Genomic DNA, 16,571 nt, shown 5'->3' on the forward strand with positions numbered 1-16,571 from the left:
AATATACCGCCCGCGGTCATTAAGGAGGACACCATCAGCAGGAGCTCACCCCCCCTCCTTTCAAACTATTTGGATTTCAATTCAAACACTGATTACTCAGCAAAGGAGGAAGGGACTGGCCGTGTAAAGGCATTGCCAACTTGTGTTTGAAAGTGCTATATACACATAAATAGTTTGGGGGTGAAATCCTGCTGACATTCCCTTTATCGCAAAAAGCCTAATCTCCAGGTACTGGTCTATTAATGATTTATCCCTTTAGGTCTTCATTATGATATCTGTGGCAGTCTAATTCTTGGCACTCCCTCCAATCAGCTGGTATGTGCACTGGCAAAGGCTGATGTAAGGAATGTACTGGGCAGAACGCCGGAGCTCTGTACACTGATTAGTGGCCACTGCTGAATTTTGCAGTTTAGCTCCTATTTCACTTGCAGTTTGCAAGGTTTCGTCTAAGGTTACGTGTTTTGAAGAAGAGTCCCTTTCTCCAGACCACATACTGTTTCCCTGAAACATGTAAATCTGCCAAGACATTTTGGACAAGGAATTGATCTGAATAACTGTCTATATCTACTTGTACGTCTGTTGGGTTCAGTGACCGTTCCTTTATAAGCCCTTTATTTATACACCAGTATCAAATGTGACGAAACTCCCCACTGAGGCTCCAAAAGGTTCTTTGGGGAGTGTTCTTCAGTCACTACACTGGGGGGTTTAAACCACTCGATTTTCCTCTCTAAACTGTTGATCAGCTACTTGATTGCTGACCGATGGTTGTTTAATAGCCTTTTTAGAAGGGCTTCAGAACTGACCATCTGCTCTCACCGCCGCCGGCACCGAGGACAGCTGATCAGCAAGGATGCCGGGTGGCAAACCACAGCCGATCAGACATTGATGACCTATCCTAAGGAGAGGCCATCAATGTAAAAGTAGTGGAAACTCCTTTAAGATGTTATTGGACCTATCTTTGTATCTAGGTTTCTAGTAATGAGTAGAATATACTTTAAATATATAAATGATGGATTCATTGTGGAGAAATTAGATCTACTTTTGGGAATTGATATAATTTTTAGTGTGGTTTTTGCACTTCTTTATAATTTAGATGTCTTAAAGTATTAAAAAAAAATTTCAAGTACTGCACATGTCTGATGCAGTCAGCAGTCGGTGTAATACATTGTTTTTTGTGGGGAGGAGGGTAAAATACATTTTTGGAATGAATGACTATATTTTCTTTAATAATGTATCATTTGATCCATGAACACTGAGAACCATTGCATCCTACTGGACTTTCCTCTTTCCAGGGATTTCCCAGCCCTTCATGGTCACTGCTCATGTCTGCAGCTTATAAAAACCTACTGCTAAAAAGCCATCCGACTCCTAGTATAATGTGAGACACTGGCCACTGAGTCGAACTCTGGGATTTAAAAAAAAAAAAAGCTCCTTTTTTTTATTCTTTTTTTTTTCCAGTTTTGGAGAAATGCTTTCCTACACACTGACTGCATTCGTTGAGTTAATGGATCATGGTATTGTGTCCTGGGATACGTTCTCCTTGGCATTTATTAAAAAGGTGAGTGTATATATCTATCGTTTGCTTTTAGCTAGATCTGAAGCAGAGAAAACAGTGATTTCATTAAAATGGCAGTAAGCGTCATGCGGCTCTGTGATGGGGTAGTAAGAATCTGGGGACAGATTTCCTGTAGTACAGTTCAAGTCACTGCATTTCCCTTTAAACAAAATGTTAATATGCAATAGTATACATACAAAGATGGATTTTCCTTTATCTTATTCTAGAGCTTATACTTATGAAGTGATCTTTAAATTTACCATTCTCCTCCTCAGATTGCAAGCTTTGTGAACAAGTCAGGCATGGATATCTCTATTTTACAGCGATCTCTAGCTATTCTTGAATCCATGGTCCTCAACAGTCATGATTTGTATCAGAAAGTGGCACAGGAGATCTCGATTGGACAGTTAATTCCACATCTTCAAGGGTAAACAAGCTACATTCATTACTCCTTTCAAAGACATCAATGTCACAATCTACGGCATTTCTATTATTAAAGGGAATGTGTCAGCAGGATTTCACCCTCCAAAGTATTTATGTGCACATGTAGCTCTTTCAAAAACAGGTCCAGCAATACCTTTACTTGACCAGTCCCTTCCTCCTTTGCTGAGACATCAGTGTTTGAATTGTTATGCAAATTAGCCTGAAGAACTATATTAATCCTCTGTCACTCCAGCTTTGTTTGCCCAAGCCGCCGCCTCCTGCTGGACTGACAGCCTGTATGCAGTGTCACTTCAGGAAAAGGAACCATCAGTCAAGAAGTAGGAGGCGGTGCTGGACAGGGAATAGAGCTGGAGTGACGGAGGCTTCAGATCTTCAGTCTCATTTGCATATCACTTCAAACACTGATTTGTAAGCAAGAGAGGAAAGGAGAGGCCACGTAAAGGTGTTACTGGATTAATTTTTAAAAGAACTACATGCACGTGTTAATATTTAGGGTGGTGAAATCCAGCTGAAAGAGTCCCTTTAATTGAGTTTTTCAACAATTGCCTTTTCTATTGGATATGTCTTAAAATTCTGATTGGAAGGATTCTAATTATTCGGATTCATTTGGAGAAATGGATTATTTTTAAATAATTACTTTTCTATATACAGTACTTTAATAGTAGGAAGAACTCTTTAGATCCAGGTGCAGAATTTCCCCGGAACCAAAACCTTTTTTTCCCTCTTTTTCCTTCTTATTTGATAACAGAGAGTAGTAGAGGTGGGTTTCAAAGCCGCGCCAAGGACCACGGGTTCATATGAGCTTCAGATTAATGTTTCTTTATTTCATGCACAGGTCAGGTCAACGTTGACCTGACCTGACCTGTGCATGAAATAAAGAAACATTAATCTAAAGCTCATATGAACCTGTGGTCCTTGGCGCGGCTTTGAAACCCACCTCTACTACTCTCTGTTATCTGCCCTATGGGGACCGCTGTCGGGACTTGGAGTTACATGCTGTTATAGGAGTTGTGACTTTCACAACCCCTTTTGGTGAGTAGGATTGCTCTTTGCTTCACCCTATATATATTGGGGTAAGACCCTATTGCGCTTCCTTTTTCCACAGTTTTTCTTCTGTCCTTCTTATTTGAAGTATACTTTGAACAGGCAAATAGTCTTTGTTACATATGTGAACACATCTATTGTAAGCTACCACATTATTGCATTTTAATGTTTTTTATATATTTTTTTTGCCTTCAGGACTGATCAAGAGATTCAGACATATGCTATTGCAGTGATCAATGCTCTGTTTCTCAAAGCCCCAGATGCAACAAGACAGGTACGTCTTAGAGGGACACAAGGGGAATTGTAAATTTCGTTGGGGCAGGAGTGAATAAGATACAAACATTTTTTTTTTTTTCAAGCAACCACTGCCCTTTATTAGATGTAACCCAGTTGAGAAGATCAAATGAAATTATAGAAAAAGATTTAGGCTATGTGCCCACGCTGCGGAAAATTCGCAGAATTTGCCGCGATTTTTCTGCGGAAATTCCGCGGATTTTTAAAAACTCCGCAGTACAGCGAGTCCCCAGCCATTTCTATGCCATTTGGGGACTGCTGTGCCCATGCTGCATTTTTTTCCACAGCGGAAATAATGCGGTATTTCCCTGCGGAAAAATCTGCAGCATGTAAATTATTCCTGCGGATTTCTCCGCAGGGTCCCATACTTACCTGCCTTGATAGCAGACACCCGTCACTTTCTCCGTCCGGTGCACAGGAGCGCGGTGGAGCTTCGTACAAGAAGGAAGAGATGGACGGGCCTGCACGAGCTCCGGTCATGTGACAGCCAGAGCTAGTTCAGGCCTGCCCACCTTCTCCTGAACAGTGCAGTCCCTGCCGGAGAGAAGTGCTGCGTGATGGAGGTAAGTATGAACTCCCGATCACTGCAGCACTTGTTCTGCATTGAGGATGCAGTGCCCAAGTCATGGTACCGTATCCTCAATGCAGAATGCCCGCAGCATATCCGCAGGACATTCCGCTGTGCATTCGCAGCATGTAAACAGACAAAAGTTGTGCTGCGGATTTCTGGGAGCTCCTGCGGAATGTCCTGCGGATATAACCGCAGGACACTTTCCCCGTGGGCACATAGCCTAATAGTTTCAATAATGATCCAACGAGAATAAAGAAGCAGAATAGACTTGCAATGGCCGACTTTTCTAATTATATAGTGGTGAAAGGGCTTGTCTACTACTGAGCAACCCTGCCTTAATCAATTCTGGGCTCCATATAAAATAAAAATAATGTATACTTGCCTCCCACCGCCGTTTTATCGACGCTGAAGCTGCTGTTTGCAACATTGCTGTGTCACATTACTGCGACTGCTGCAGCCAATTAATAGACATAGAAAATATATAGTAAAGGCTGTAGCCAGTCTTTAGCTACTGATTGGTTGCAGCTGTCATGTGACACAACATCACGTCACTTGCCAGGAATCCAGTGTAAAAATAGCTGAAACAGTATACATCATTTTTGTTTTATACGGGCCCCTGGATTGATAGTCCCACTTTATTTCTTAGTTAATTGAGTGACTTTGGTTGTTTGCAAAATTACTAATTGATTAAGGCAGCGCACACATCAGCGATATTTTGCCGCAAAACCGGATCTGTCACAAATGTGTTTCAGTTCCATTCATTTCCAATGGACTCATGGCAAGATGCGGTCACATGCGGTTGCGTGCGTCATACACAACCACATGTGACATGACGCGCGCAACCGCATGTTGCTGCGAGTCCATTGGAAATGAATGGAACTGAAACGCATTTGTGACAGATCATGTTTTGCGGCAAAATACCGCTGATGTGAGCGTGGCGTTACCTAACACTGTGCTTTAGAAATCTCATTAGATTTTTAGCTAACCTATGTTTGTGTGTTCAGACTACGCAGGGTTTGTTTGTACATATATTTTATGTACCTGATCTCCACCAGGTCACCTCTTCTACACAAGGCAATTTTAGTATTTGTGTCAGAGTGGTGTCGTTAGCTCACCCTAGTTACAATGAAGGGCAATGTGGTTTAACATGGAAAATCTTAAAAAAAAAAATAATAAATAAAAATCCATCATCAGAAAATTGTCAACTGTTTATGCCATGTTTTTTTCTTTAAACAATTTTTTTCTTTTAATTTTTGACAATTTATTTTCCTTATATTACAATCTGCATGGCACCGATTCACATATAACTCCATGTTGCCGATGTTCATCCTGGCCTTAAGGGGGTTCATTGAGAAATGTAATAAAATAAATTATACTCATTAAATATTAAACGTTTTTCTAAATACCTTTTATTTAGCCAAAATGTAGTCTAAAATTTACTGCACTATTTCAGGATTTTAAAAATAAAAACGGGGATGAAAGAAGACGGGTTTTTCAGCCGCGCTATGAACCACACCATTGAAGATTCCTTAAGATATTTTTATTGAGCCATTCCAACGCGTTTCAAAGGCATGACCGCCTTCTTCCTCAGGAAATAGAAATATACCAATACAGAAAAAAACAGGGTTTAAATAGAAATTTCACAGAGAGGCCATATTGCTGAAAATGACCTCATTGCCCCATGACTCATAGACACGAGGAGTGAATCTACGTCATGATCAGAAAAAAAGGGGGGGAGGAGGGATGAAAGAAAAAAAGAGAAAAAATTTTTTTTTATTTAATGCATACAAGTCTTGCATGCTTTAATGAATTGAATAAAAGAAGATTCATGTCAAGCATGGTGATACAATAAGATAATTATATGGTGTATGGGAAAATATATATATATGGTGGAAACTATAATAGAAAAGATGAAATGAAGAATAAAATTTGTTCTATCAAAAATTGTGTGTTCATTTATGTGTGCTTTATAATTGTATTTCGAATATTATAATTTATAATATATTATTTTGAAATACAATTATAAAGCACACATAAATGAACACACAATTTTTGATAGAACAAATTTTATTTTTCATTTCATCTTTTCTATTATAGTTTCCACCATATATATATATTTTCCCATACACCATATAATTATCTTATTGTATCACCATGCTTGACATGAATCTTCTTTTATTCAATTCATTAAAGCATGCAAGACTTGTATGCATTAAATAAAAAAAAAATTTTTCTCTTTTTTTCTTTCATCCCTCCTCCCCTTCTCCTCCCCCCCTTTTTTTCTGATCATGACGTAGATTCACTCCTCGTGTCTATGAGTCATGGGGCAATTAGGTCATTTTCAGCAATATGGCCTCTCTGTGAAATTTCTATTTAAACCCTGTTTTTTTCTGTATTGGTATATTTCTATTCCCTGAGGAAGAAGACGGTCATGCCTTTGAAACGCGTTGGAATGGCTCAATAAAAATATCTTAAGGAATCTTCAATGGTGTGGTTCATAGCGCGGCTGAAAAACCAGTCTTCTTTCATCCCCGTTTTTACAGTAACCACTTCTGACGGGGCCGCTGCTGAACCAGCTCAGCACTCCCATACGCTGTTATAGGGGTTGTGACTATCACAACCAGACCAGGTGAGTGCATCTCTTTACTTTCTTATACCCAAATATCGGGTAAGACCCTATTGCGCCCTTGTTTTCCCTACCACAGATTCAGGATTTTAAAAATGGTAGCTGCCATAAATCTGTGTAGGCCGTCCTTCCTATGTAGAAGCCCTTTCCTCTCTCGGGTTTCACTTTATTTAAAAAAAAAAAAAAAATCCCACATAGGTCCGACGTAGCCCACTGAATCTAGCAAACAAAGTCTATGGAGCCGAAACCTCGTTCTGACACTCCATAGACTTTGCCAACTGGCACTTCTCAGTCATGCTGCTCTGGATGAGACCCAGCGATGCTGAAAAGCTGTGGAATCCGTAGCATTATCGCTCATCAGAGGTTCATGGTTATGCTGCGCTGCTCTAGAGTAGATAGATATAGGTAGATAGATACAAAAGAATTGATAAATAGATAACATATAGATAGATAAATAGATAGATACAGATGAAAACTGCATGATTATTAACCCCTTCACGACCGAGGACATACCAGTACATGCTTATTTACGAAGGGGTGATAACCACCGGCTGCTGATTTGAACGGCAGACATGTGCTGCTATGAGGCGCCGGTGGATCCGCGATCCAACCGCACCTGTTGACCACTTAGATCACGCTGTCAAAATGTGACAGCGCAATTAAATGGCCGCAACAGGGAAATTGCCTTTCAACGCCGCCATCAGAGGCCTCATGACGCGATCACGGGGAGCTGATGGTTCCTATGGTAGCGACGAGTCATGTGATGACTCTTGTTGCTATCATCACGTAGTTGCTGTTAGAGCTGACAGAGCAGCGGCTGTAACAGAAGACGAGAATTTCTCCTGATCTGAGCAGCTCTGATCAACAGAAATAAATGAGCGATCAGACTGCTGATCCCTATAGTCACCTAGGGGGACAAATAAAAAAAAAAAATAAAATAAAAGTTCAAATCACCCATCGTTTGTTCCATTGAAAATGAAAGGGTTAAAAAAGTAAAAAATACACATATTTGGTATCACCTTGTTCAGAAATGGCCGATCTATTAAAATATAAAATCAATTAATCTGATCAGTAAATGGTGTAGTGGCAAAAAAAATTCCAAACATCAAAATTAAGTTTTTATTTCAGCACAAATTTTGCGGAAAATGCAATAACGGGTGGTCAAAACATAGTATCTGTACAAAAATTGTACCAATAAAAACGTCAGCTCGAGATGCAAAAAATAAGCTTTCACTGAGCAACATATCCCAACAAAATGAAATCGCTATGAGTCACGGAAAATGGCACAAAAAGTGCGCCACTTTTTTGGACAAAATTTTTAATTTTTTTTTTTACCCCTTAGATAAAAGCAAACCTATACATGTTTGGTATCTTCAAACTTATACCGACGTGAGGCATCTCACCGACACATCAGTTTTACCATGTAGTGAGCACGGTGAAAAAAATGTCATAAAAACAATCATGCAATAGCACTTTTTTTTGCAATTTTTCCAAACTTCGAATTTTTTTGCTGTTTTCCAGTACAGTATATGGTAAAACTTATGGTTTCATTTAAAAGTATGACTCGTCCCGCAATAAACCAGCCCTAATATGACAAGATTGACAAAAAAGTAACAAAGTTATGACTCTTGAAAGAAGGGGAGGAAAAAACAAAAATGGAAAATTGCTTGGGGGGGTGAAGGGGTTAATTTTTTTAATCAAGATGGTGATATGAAAAAACCGTGCCAGTTTTTTTTTTTTTTTTTAAATACTAGTAACACAAAAACCTGATTTATATAATAGGCCATTGTCTGATGACTGCTTCCTTTTAAGTGTCATGTGGATAAAGAAATAAGAGATTTATTTAAGGGAAAATCTTAACTGTAAGATGCTAGACACTTGTGATTGGTATGTAACATAATTATCTTCAGATGTGTTAAAATAGAAATATATACAAGTGAAGTGTGCTGATATCTTGAGAAAGTGCCTTTTTTAACAGAAGTATATTAGTAAGTTGGAAATATTTACATTCTAAACACATCTAAAGACTTTTTTTAGTGGATGATCCTCAAATGGATCATTTTTGTGTCCTTCTATGTATAAGACTTGAAATGATGTATTATACTGCTATGTCTCCTCTTATTGCTGCCCTTGGCCGTAACCCTCTCAGTATTACATAGAAGACAGCATTGACATTCTTGATTTTCCTCTGAGTGTGAGTCTCCTAAATATTTAACGATGAATGCTTTATATGCATGCTTGTCTTTGTGTTTTGTATAAGCTTCGATTACAACTTCTTACTTTTGCTTGTTGACAAGTTATTGTCTAATTGTGTAATTATTTTTTTTATTTTGCTTCTTTTAGTATTGAGTAATGGGTTTATAGGATAAGGATTGCTCAATACGTATAGTTTTAAACAGGTTCCATTAAATCTTAACCTGTCAAGTCCCCAGTGCACCCAGATCCACGAGCAGTTCTGGGTGTATATTACTTATCCCTGCCTAACTGTCCCTGTATACACTAGCATAGATGAAGAGACCTTTAGAAAAAGTATTTTTAAAGATCTTTTATCGTATGCTAATGATGGTTGTGACTAGTTGCAGGGGCATTTGTTCCCTGGCTAGTCAGCCCACTTAGCTTGTTATCACGCCCATGTGGGTGTTCTAATATGCTTTACAATGGCAGCATTGAACTTATTTGACGCTGGGTGTATGCATATTCAGCTTCAGAGACGTTCACTGCCCATGATTGGTAGTCATCTCCACTTCTGGTCATGTGCACTATTCAGAAGCCGGGTGTATGTGTCCTGACTTCAGAGAGGAGTAGCACGCTTGACCGGAGGTGCGGACGCCTTCCGATCATGGGCAATGAACGTCTTTAAAGCCGGGTACACATACACCCAGCATCAAATAAGCTCAGTGCTGAAGAGAACAAAGCTACGGGCATGCGTGGCTTTGTACCGCACTTCGATGATGCTGGGCATTATAAAGCAGGTTATCACACCCAGAGGGGCGTGATAACAAGGTAAGTGGGACAACTAGCCAAGGAACTAATGCCCCTGCGATTGGTTACAGCCTTCATTAGCATCTCATAATTGGTCTTTAGAAATACTTTGTCTAAACATCTGTTTATGTGGGTCACTACATGAAGGGACTTTAAGATGGATTATAGATAAGCACCCAGAACTGCTCGTGGTGTTCCCTTTAAGAAGTTTTCCAAACCCTTCAGATAGATATATATAGTATATTAGTAAGTTGGAGATATTTACATTCTAAACACATCTAAAGACTTTTTTATATATATATATATTCCACCTTTTATGGGTTAAAGGGAGTCTTTCAGCAGGTTTTTCCTATTTATTCTGAGAGCAGCATAATAATGGGCAATAAAGCCTGATTCCCAGGGATGTCACTTATTGGTCTGAGTGTTGTAGCTTCAATACAAACAGTATTTGGCAGCACGAGATTAATATTGCCACTGCATCTCACATTCAGGCCAGTCAGGCTAATGTATGTATCCCCAACTCCACCACTAATTAGCAGCTGTCCCACAATGCACAATGTACACAGGAAGCTGCCAATCAGGGGTGTGGGTGGGGTTATACAGAGCAGAAACCTTAGGTCTTCCACAGCTATATCAGACAAAACTGATATTCTGTGAAAACTACACCAAGGAGCCCAGTAAGTGATACTTCGCTAGAATCAGGCTTGTTTGCCCTATATTATGGTGCACTCAGATCATATAGCAAAACCTGCTGACAGATTCTCCGATAGACAGACAGATCTAAATAAAAGGAACCAGATGGTGGATTACCCCCCCCCCCCTCCACCCTCTCCAAAACAAATGGGATATTCAAGGTAGCTGTAAGAATACAATAAAAGTAAAAACTGTCCACTTTTCCCCTGGCGACAGGTCCTCTTTAGTGTACTTATCATTTCAGGAGAACTTGCAGCAGAATATCTGTGTCTGCCTCTAGCTTCTTCTTTCTCCTCTCCATAGAATCTTATGAGCAGCAACTGCCATCTCCCGTCTCTGTAATGAGAGAATCTGTACACACTGAATACAGATTACACACTTATACTGAGAGTGAAAGCTCAGTCTAAAAGAAAGAAGCAGATTTCTCTGATAAAATATATTACAAAGTTTCTTATTTTTCATTTGTATTCTTTATTTATGAAAATATTACAAAAATTAAAACAACAGGTACTGTTTAACCCCTTCACAAACCATGATGTACTGGTTCCCTGCTTTGATGGAAACCATGTTAAAATCGATCTTCTTCTGTTAATACAAAATATGTATATATTTTTTTTTCTTCAAAACAGGAGATGGCAAACATACTAACACAGAAGCAGTTACGGTCTATAATTCTTACAGTAAGTATTGTCATTTATTAAAGTGGTCATAGGTTTTACGCAGATTCAGAAGTGGTTGTTTTGCTGCATATATTTGTATGATTGAATGATTTGTTTCTGTCAGACACTGAGTAGGAGATGTTTGTATGTAACGCGTGAGACACGCGATCAGACCAACGGGTGTCTGACGCACTACAAAACACCACAAAAAGGAGGAAACACCGGGGTCACGATACAGCGGAGGTCCCTGCTGCTAGGGACAGGGGTGAGGGGGCACCTCCTGAACTCAGCTCAAGCTGAGTCCTGAGCTCCCTAATGTCCGTATACTGGTTCTTTCAACCTGTCGGTGAGCAGGATACCTGGGGCTCTCAGCTGGCGCTAAACTCACCCTATCTAGTGAGTAGACCGGCTAGTACACTGTACTCGCCACTAAACTAATAAACACGCAGGGAATGGAAAGACAGGTGGGGGAAATAAACAGCAGGATACAAGCACCAAACTTCACTGTAGAAGACGGACTCTAACGTAGCAGGTGGATGGGCACAGGACAATACCTCAGCAGTTCCTTCCACCAGGCTGGCCAAAGTAGAAATGATTCTAACAGCAGCAAGGACTGCTGAGAAGGATCCAGTATTTAACCTAAATGGACATGAACCCAAAGCAGCAACGGCTGACCTTCACCACTCAAAGCTGCTGGCAACAAAATCTGAAATTAACTCATGAGATGCCAAAGGAAAGGAAACTTTGTTTAAATGAGGAGTCAATATGGAGATGGGAGGCTCAAGTCCTAAGGCTGTCACTAGACTCAAAACAGTAGGGAGATGACCGTGACCGTTTCTTCCTTCTGGACGCAGCTGTTTTGAGGACAAGCACATTGATTTCTGCAAGTTCCATTAACCCTAGAATGCGCAACCATAGAAATTTACAATAGAGAACAAGCAACCTAGCAGGCCTGCGAGGTCCCAGGTATGCGTTCTAGGGTTAAGATGAATGGGACAGTCAGGGCCGCTTTACACGCTATGACATCACTAAAGCGATGTCGTTGCAGTCACGGAATTTGTAACGCACATCCGGCCGCGTTAGCGATGTCATTGCGTGTGACACCTATGAGCGATTTTGAATCATTGCAAAAACATTCAAAATCGCTAATCGGTGACATGGGGGTCCATTGCCAATTATCGTTGCAGCTGCAGGTACAATGTTGTTCGTCGTTCATGCGGCAGCACACATCGCTATGTGTGACACTGCAGGAACGAGGAACCTCCCCTTACCTGCGGCCGCTGGCAATGAGGAAAGAAGGAGGTGGGCGGGATGTTACGTCCCGCTCATCTCCGCCCCTCCGCTTCTATTGGCCGGCCGCTTAGTGCCATCGCGGTGACGCCGAACGCACCTCCCCCTTGAGGGAGGGATCGTTCGGCGGTCACAGCGACACCGCTGAACAGGTATGTGCGTGTGACGCTGCCATAGCGATAATGTTCGCTACGGCAGCGATCACCACATATTGGCCGTACGACGGGAGCGGGTGCTATCGCGCTCGACATCGCTAGCAATTGCTAGCGATGTCGCAGCATGTAAAGCGGGCCTTAGTTGCAAGTTTTTCTAAACATAGACATCCCCTTCATTCATCATGTTAGAGCATATGCATGTGATAGAGGGAGGGCCATTGTTTGGAGTCCAGCTTGAAACCCAGATTGGAGAGGGGCTGCTGTGAGTTTCTCTGTCTGTAGATGTACAGATCCATTCTGTATATGGCCAACTACTTGACAGACATTATTCATCACCAAACATAGGGGGGAGGGCAGTGTATATTTTGAAGCGTTTGTTTACAGCCATTTTGTCATAATTTCTGCAGACTGTTTCATAACGTGTTTTATTTATTTTTTATAGCATGTAATCCGAGCACAGAGTGCTATTAATAATGAGATGGCGCACCAGTTGTATGTACTTCAAGTGTTGACCTTCAATTTACTAGAAGATAGGATGATGACAAAAATGGATCCTCAAGATCAAGTGAGTGTTTATGAGCTCAATTGTATTGTCGCATACAACACCATATTTGAAGGGCATGTCCTAAAAGCACAGTTTAATTAGTAGATCTTGGAATAATAAGTTCCACAATAAAATGTGTTAAAGTTCTTATGCTGAGATAATCTTCTATATGTGCCCCGGTTATGTACTGTGTAATGGCTCTATCCAGCCATGCAGAGCTGCTCCAGTTCATGGCCGGCACATACCACTGCTCCTGGCCAGTGGGGGAAGTAGAAGTCAAATGTGACAAGTGAGTATACAGACAAACAGCAGTAGCTTGCAGCGCCTACTTTCTGAGATAACATATCTCCTTGTTTTATGACATGAATGAGTGTTTCTGCCCCATCACCAGTCCTGTCAGCTCATCATAGATCAAGTCAGTGATGTCAGACCATTATTCTTGTATATCTTTATAATCTTACTAGCATTTCCATGCAGTATTCTGTTCAGACATGATGATACACTGTTTGTCTTGTGATCAGTACTTTTTCTGTACCATCCACTTTGCACTTTTTCTGATCAGACAGTACTAGTCAGCGGATCCTTTTAGCTCCGCGTTATTTTTGTATTGCAAGTTGTGCATTATATACTTTTCTCCAATTTTTATCTCATGCACTTTGCACTTTTTTTAATCCATTATGCCATCTTGTGGACATTCTCAGTATTGCACATCTCAATCGCTTGCATCCAGTCCTTTGTTTTGGGTCTTGTGTGGGACCTATATACAATTTGTATAGTTAATTCTTTGCATGAACATAATACATTTGCAATTTTTACTGTATTTTGTATATGGGTATGTATGCTTTTTTAATAGTCTCTAATATGTTCAACCTTCTGGATCTGTTCTGTGTGACCTCGTCTTTTAATATTGTTTTTATTTATTTTTTGAATGAAAGTTGTTCTTTTGTACATAATCTCTTCGGTTCAGTACTCCTTTATCTTATGGGTTGTATTTCGGTCTGAATGGAGCCTTTTTTGCTTTATAGATGGGCGTTATGGTTTTCTCTTGGAAATCATGCTATCACGCCCACAGGAGTATGATAACATGGAAAGAGAGCCAACTAGTCTGAGGAAACAACACCTTTTCAACTAGTCAAAACCCTTATTTGTATATGAAAAATTGAGGTAATAAATGCTTTTTTTCATTGATTTTAGAGAATTCTATTATTCAGAGCAATTTAGTAAGAGAATTTTGACTTGCAAATGTCAACGCTACTGAATTGGATGGCATAAGGTTCGAGACAGGTTCACTTTAACAGCGTAAGCCACGGTTTTGAGGCGGTAAGGCCTCTCAGTCAGTTATTCAGACGATGAATAAGGAGCGAAAGCCTTAGCATCGTATTTACCATCACACTTTGAAAGCTTACTTTGCTGGTGCGAGTCTTTGTGTCCCTGTACTGCTTGCCCTCCTCCCTGCAGGGATGCTGGCTCGCTTACCACAATGGCTGGCCTGCACTGCCCTGCCTGGCTTCCCCGTGGTACTCTACATGGACCTCCCCTGCTTCCCACTTCTGTGGCCTGTGCACGCCACACAGGTTCCCCGGGAGTGCTCCCAGGACATGCATGCGCACAGCTGCTCTTCTCTTAAAGAGCCAGCTTGTCATTTCCTGAAAGTGCCTCTCAGCATATTGCTGAGAGGCACTGGGTACTTTAGGCACTCTCCCACTAGGGAAGGTGTCTGAGCAATGTTGTGCTTGTCTGTCCTGGCCATGTTATCTGCCTCTGCAATCTCAGTGGTCCCTGTTTACACCAGACTCTGTCAGTTCCGGCTGAGCTGTCTGCCTCAGCCGTCCAGGTGGTCCCGGTGACTCTGCCTGGCCGTGTTATCTGCTTCTGCCATCCAAGTAGTCCCTGTTTACACTAGAGACTCTGCTTGTCTGACCTGGCTGTGTTATCTACCTCAGCCATTCCAATGGTCCCTGTCTACACTAAAGACTCTGCTAGTTTGCACCTGTGTCTGCCCTTGCCCTGGGGGTCAGTTGCGACACTCCTGGTCCCTGCCCTGGGAGTGGCACTTGGAACCCGCTTTGCTGTGGGCGCTTAGTCGAGCCCCTCCTAGTAAAGGCTAAGCCTGGGTACCCCCTGTGGTCCAGTGGGTTCACTTCTGCTCGCCACCTTACCATCACCAGTGGAAGGCATTACAGTTTACTTCTCTAATGTCCTTTTCCTTGCCGTCAGTGCTTTCTTTTTTGCAGTCCGGTCTAGAATCAGGGATAGCAATTAATTCACTTAAATGCCAGGTTTCCACCCTGGCTATTTTGTTCCAAAAGGAATTGGCCTCGGAACTATGGGTTTGGACTTATTTCCAGGAAATGGCACATATCAGACCTCCTTATCGGCCGCCACCAGAATCCTGGGATTTCTATCTTGCGTTGGAGGTTCTCCCTTCGAACCTATAAGGGAGTTGAATTGGTGGCACTTTCCAGCTGAGCTCCCTACCTTGTTCTTCATCAAGATAACTTGTTGTTAAGGCCAGTTCTGACCTTCCACCCCATTCATATTAATGAGGACATTGTATTGCCTTCGTTTTGATCCTCTCAATTTCGTCTGATGGAAAAGAGGCTGCATGGTCTAGAGGTTGTTAGAGCCGTACGATATTATTTATAAGCGGCCGCCCATTTTAGGTTGTGCAGATCCTTTTGTCCTGCCTAATGGACCTTTCCAAGGCGACTATCTCTCGCTGGATCAAAACAACCCTTGTTCAGGTTTATACACTGAAGAACCTTGTTTCCCTGTTTAGAGTCAAAGAACATTCCACGCGAGCGGTGGGGACTTAACTTCATCATAAGGCCTTAGCCTTGCAGCTCTGTAAAACAGCTACCTGCGTATCTGTACTTGCCTTTTTTAAATTTTGCATATTCCATACCTTTGCTTTGGCTGAAGCAAGCTTGGGCATGGTGGCTTTACAGGTAGAAGTCACTCAACCTTCTGCTTGAGTTTCAAATTTAAGTTCTGTGACTTCAACAGAATATATAACTTGTGTCTTTCCCACACCATCTACAGATTTAGGACGTGTCAAAACAAAATTTCAAACAAGCATGGCTATGGAAAATGCCATGCAAAATAATTAAGATATATACAGAGCATAACTCTGGAACAATTAATGAAATACATGGCTTCCTCAGAGGTTAGATTTAGGACGTGCCAGGGTTCTCTGTTAACCAATGAAACAACCGACAAAAGTAGATTTTTAGCATTCACTGTAAAATCTGTTTCTCGTTGGTCTCTATTGGGGCACAAAGCTACTGCACCTGTGGCCCGGCGGACATGTACTCCTGCTGCTTTCACACTAACCTAAGAAGGTCAGGGACCAGCAGGCGAGGTATAGTCTGCTGGGGAGGAAGGAGTTTCTTTGCTTTGTAATATCAGTGTCAGCCTCCAGGTGGCAGCAGACTATCCCCAAGGTTCTGTGTCCCCCATGAAGACTAAGGAAAAAACAGATTTTACGGTGAGTAAGAAAGACCTACTTTCTTCAAGAAAGGCATCCAGGCCTCTTAAATTTTAGTAATGAATCAACCATTACAACATTATGTGGCAGAGCGTTCCATAACCTCACTGCTCTTACAGTAAAGAATCTGCATATGCGATTATGACTAAACCTTCTTTCCTCTCCACCTTGTTCCTGTCGCAATGCCTAGGTGTAAAAAGATAATTCGGAAGGTCTCTGTACTGTTG

General features: G+C 41.3%; 1 protein-coding gene across 2 annotated transcripts in view; it reads left to right on the forward strand.

Moving 5' to 3' along the window:
• ELMO1 (engulfment and cell motility 1) overlaps window positions 1-16,571 on the forward strand; it is a 512,012-nt gene that overhangs the window by 189,501 nt on the left and 305,940 nt on the right. The window contains exons 9-14 of one of the 2 annotated variants that reach the window (XM_075315126.1): window positions 1,459-1,558; window positions 1,831-1,982; window positions 3,239-3,317; window positions 8,684-8,728; window positions 10,839-10,889; window positions 12,756-12,878. In XM_075315126.1, coding sequence (XP_075171241.1) covers window positions 1,459-1,558; window positions 1,831-1,982; window positions 3,239-3,317; window positions 8,684-8,728; window positions 10,839-10,889; window positions 12,756-12,878 — 550 coding nt within the window. The remainder of the gene's footprint in view (window positions 1-1,458; window positions 1,559-1,830; window positions 1,983-3,238; window positions 3,318-8,683; window positions 8,729-10,838; window positions 10,890-12,755; window positions 12,879-16,571) is intronic. The other variant, XM_075315127.1, reaches the window with a different exon arrangement.

This window comes from Anomaloglossus baeobatrachus, chromosome 6 (assembly GCF_048569485.1).
Source record: "Anomaloglossus baeobatrachus isolate aAnoBae1 chromosome 6, aAnoBae1.hap1, whole genome shotgun sequence".
Classification (NCBI taxonomy): Eukaryota; Metazoa; Chordata; class Amphibia; order Anura; family Aromobatidae; genus Anomaloglossus; species Anomaloglossus baeobatrachus.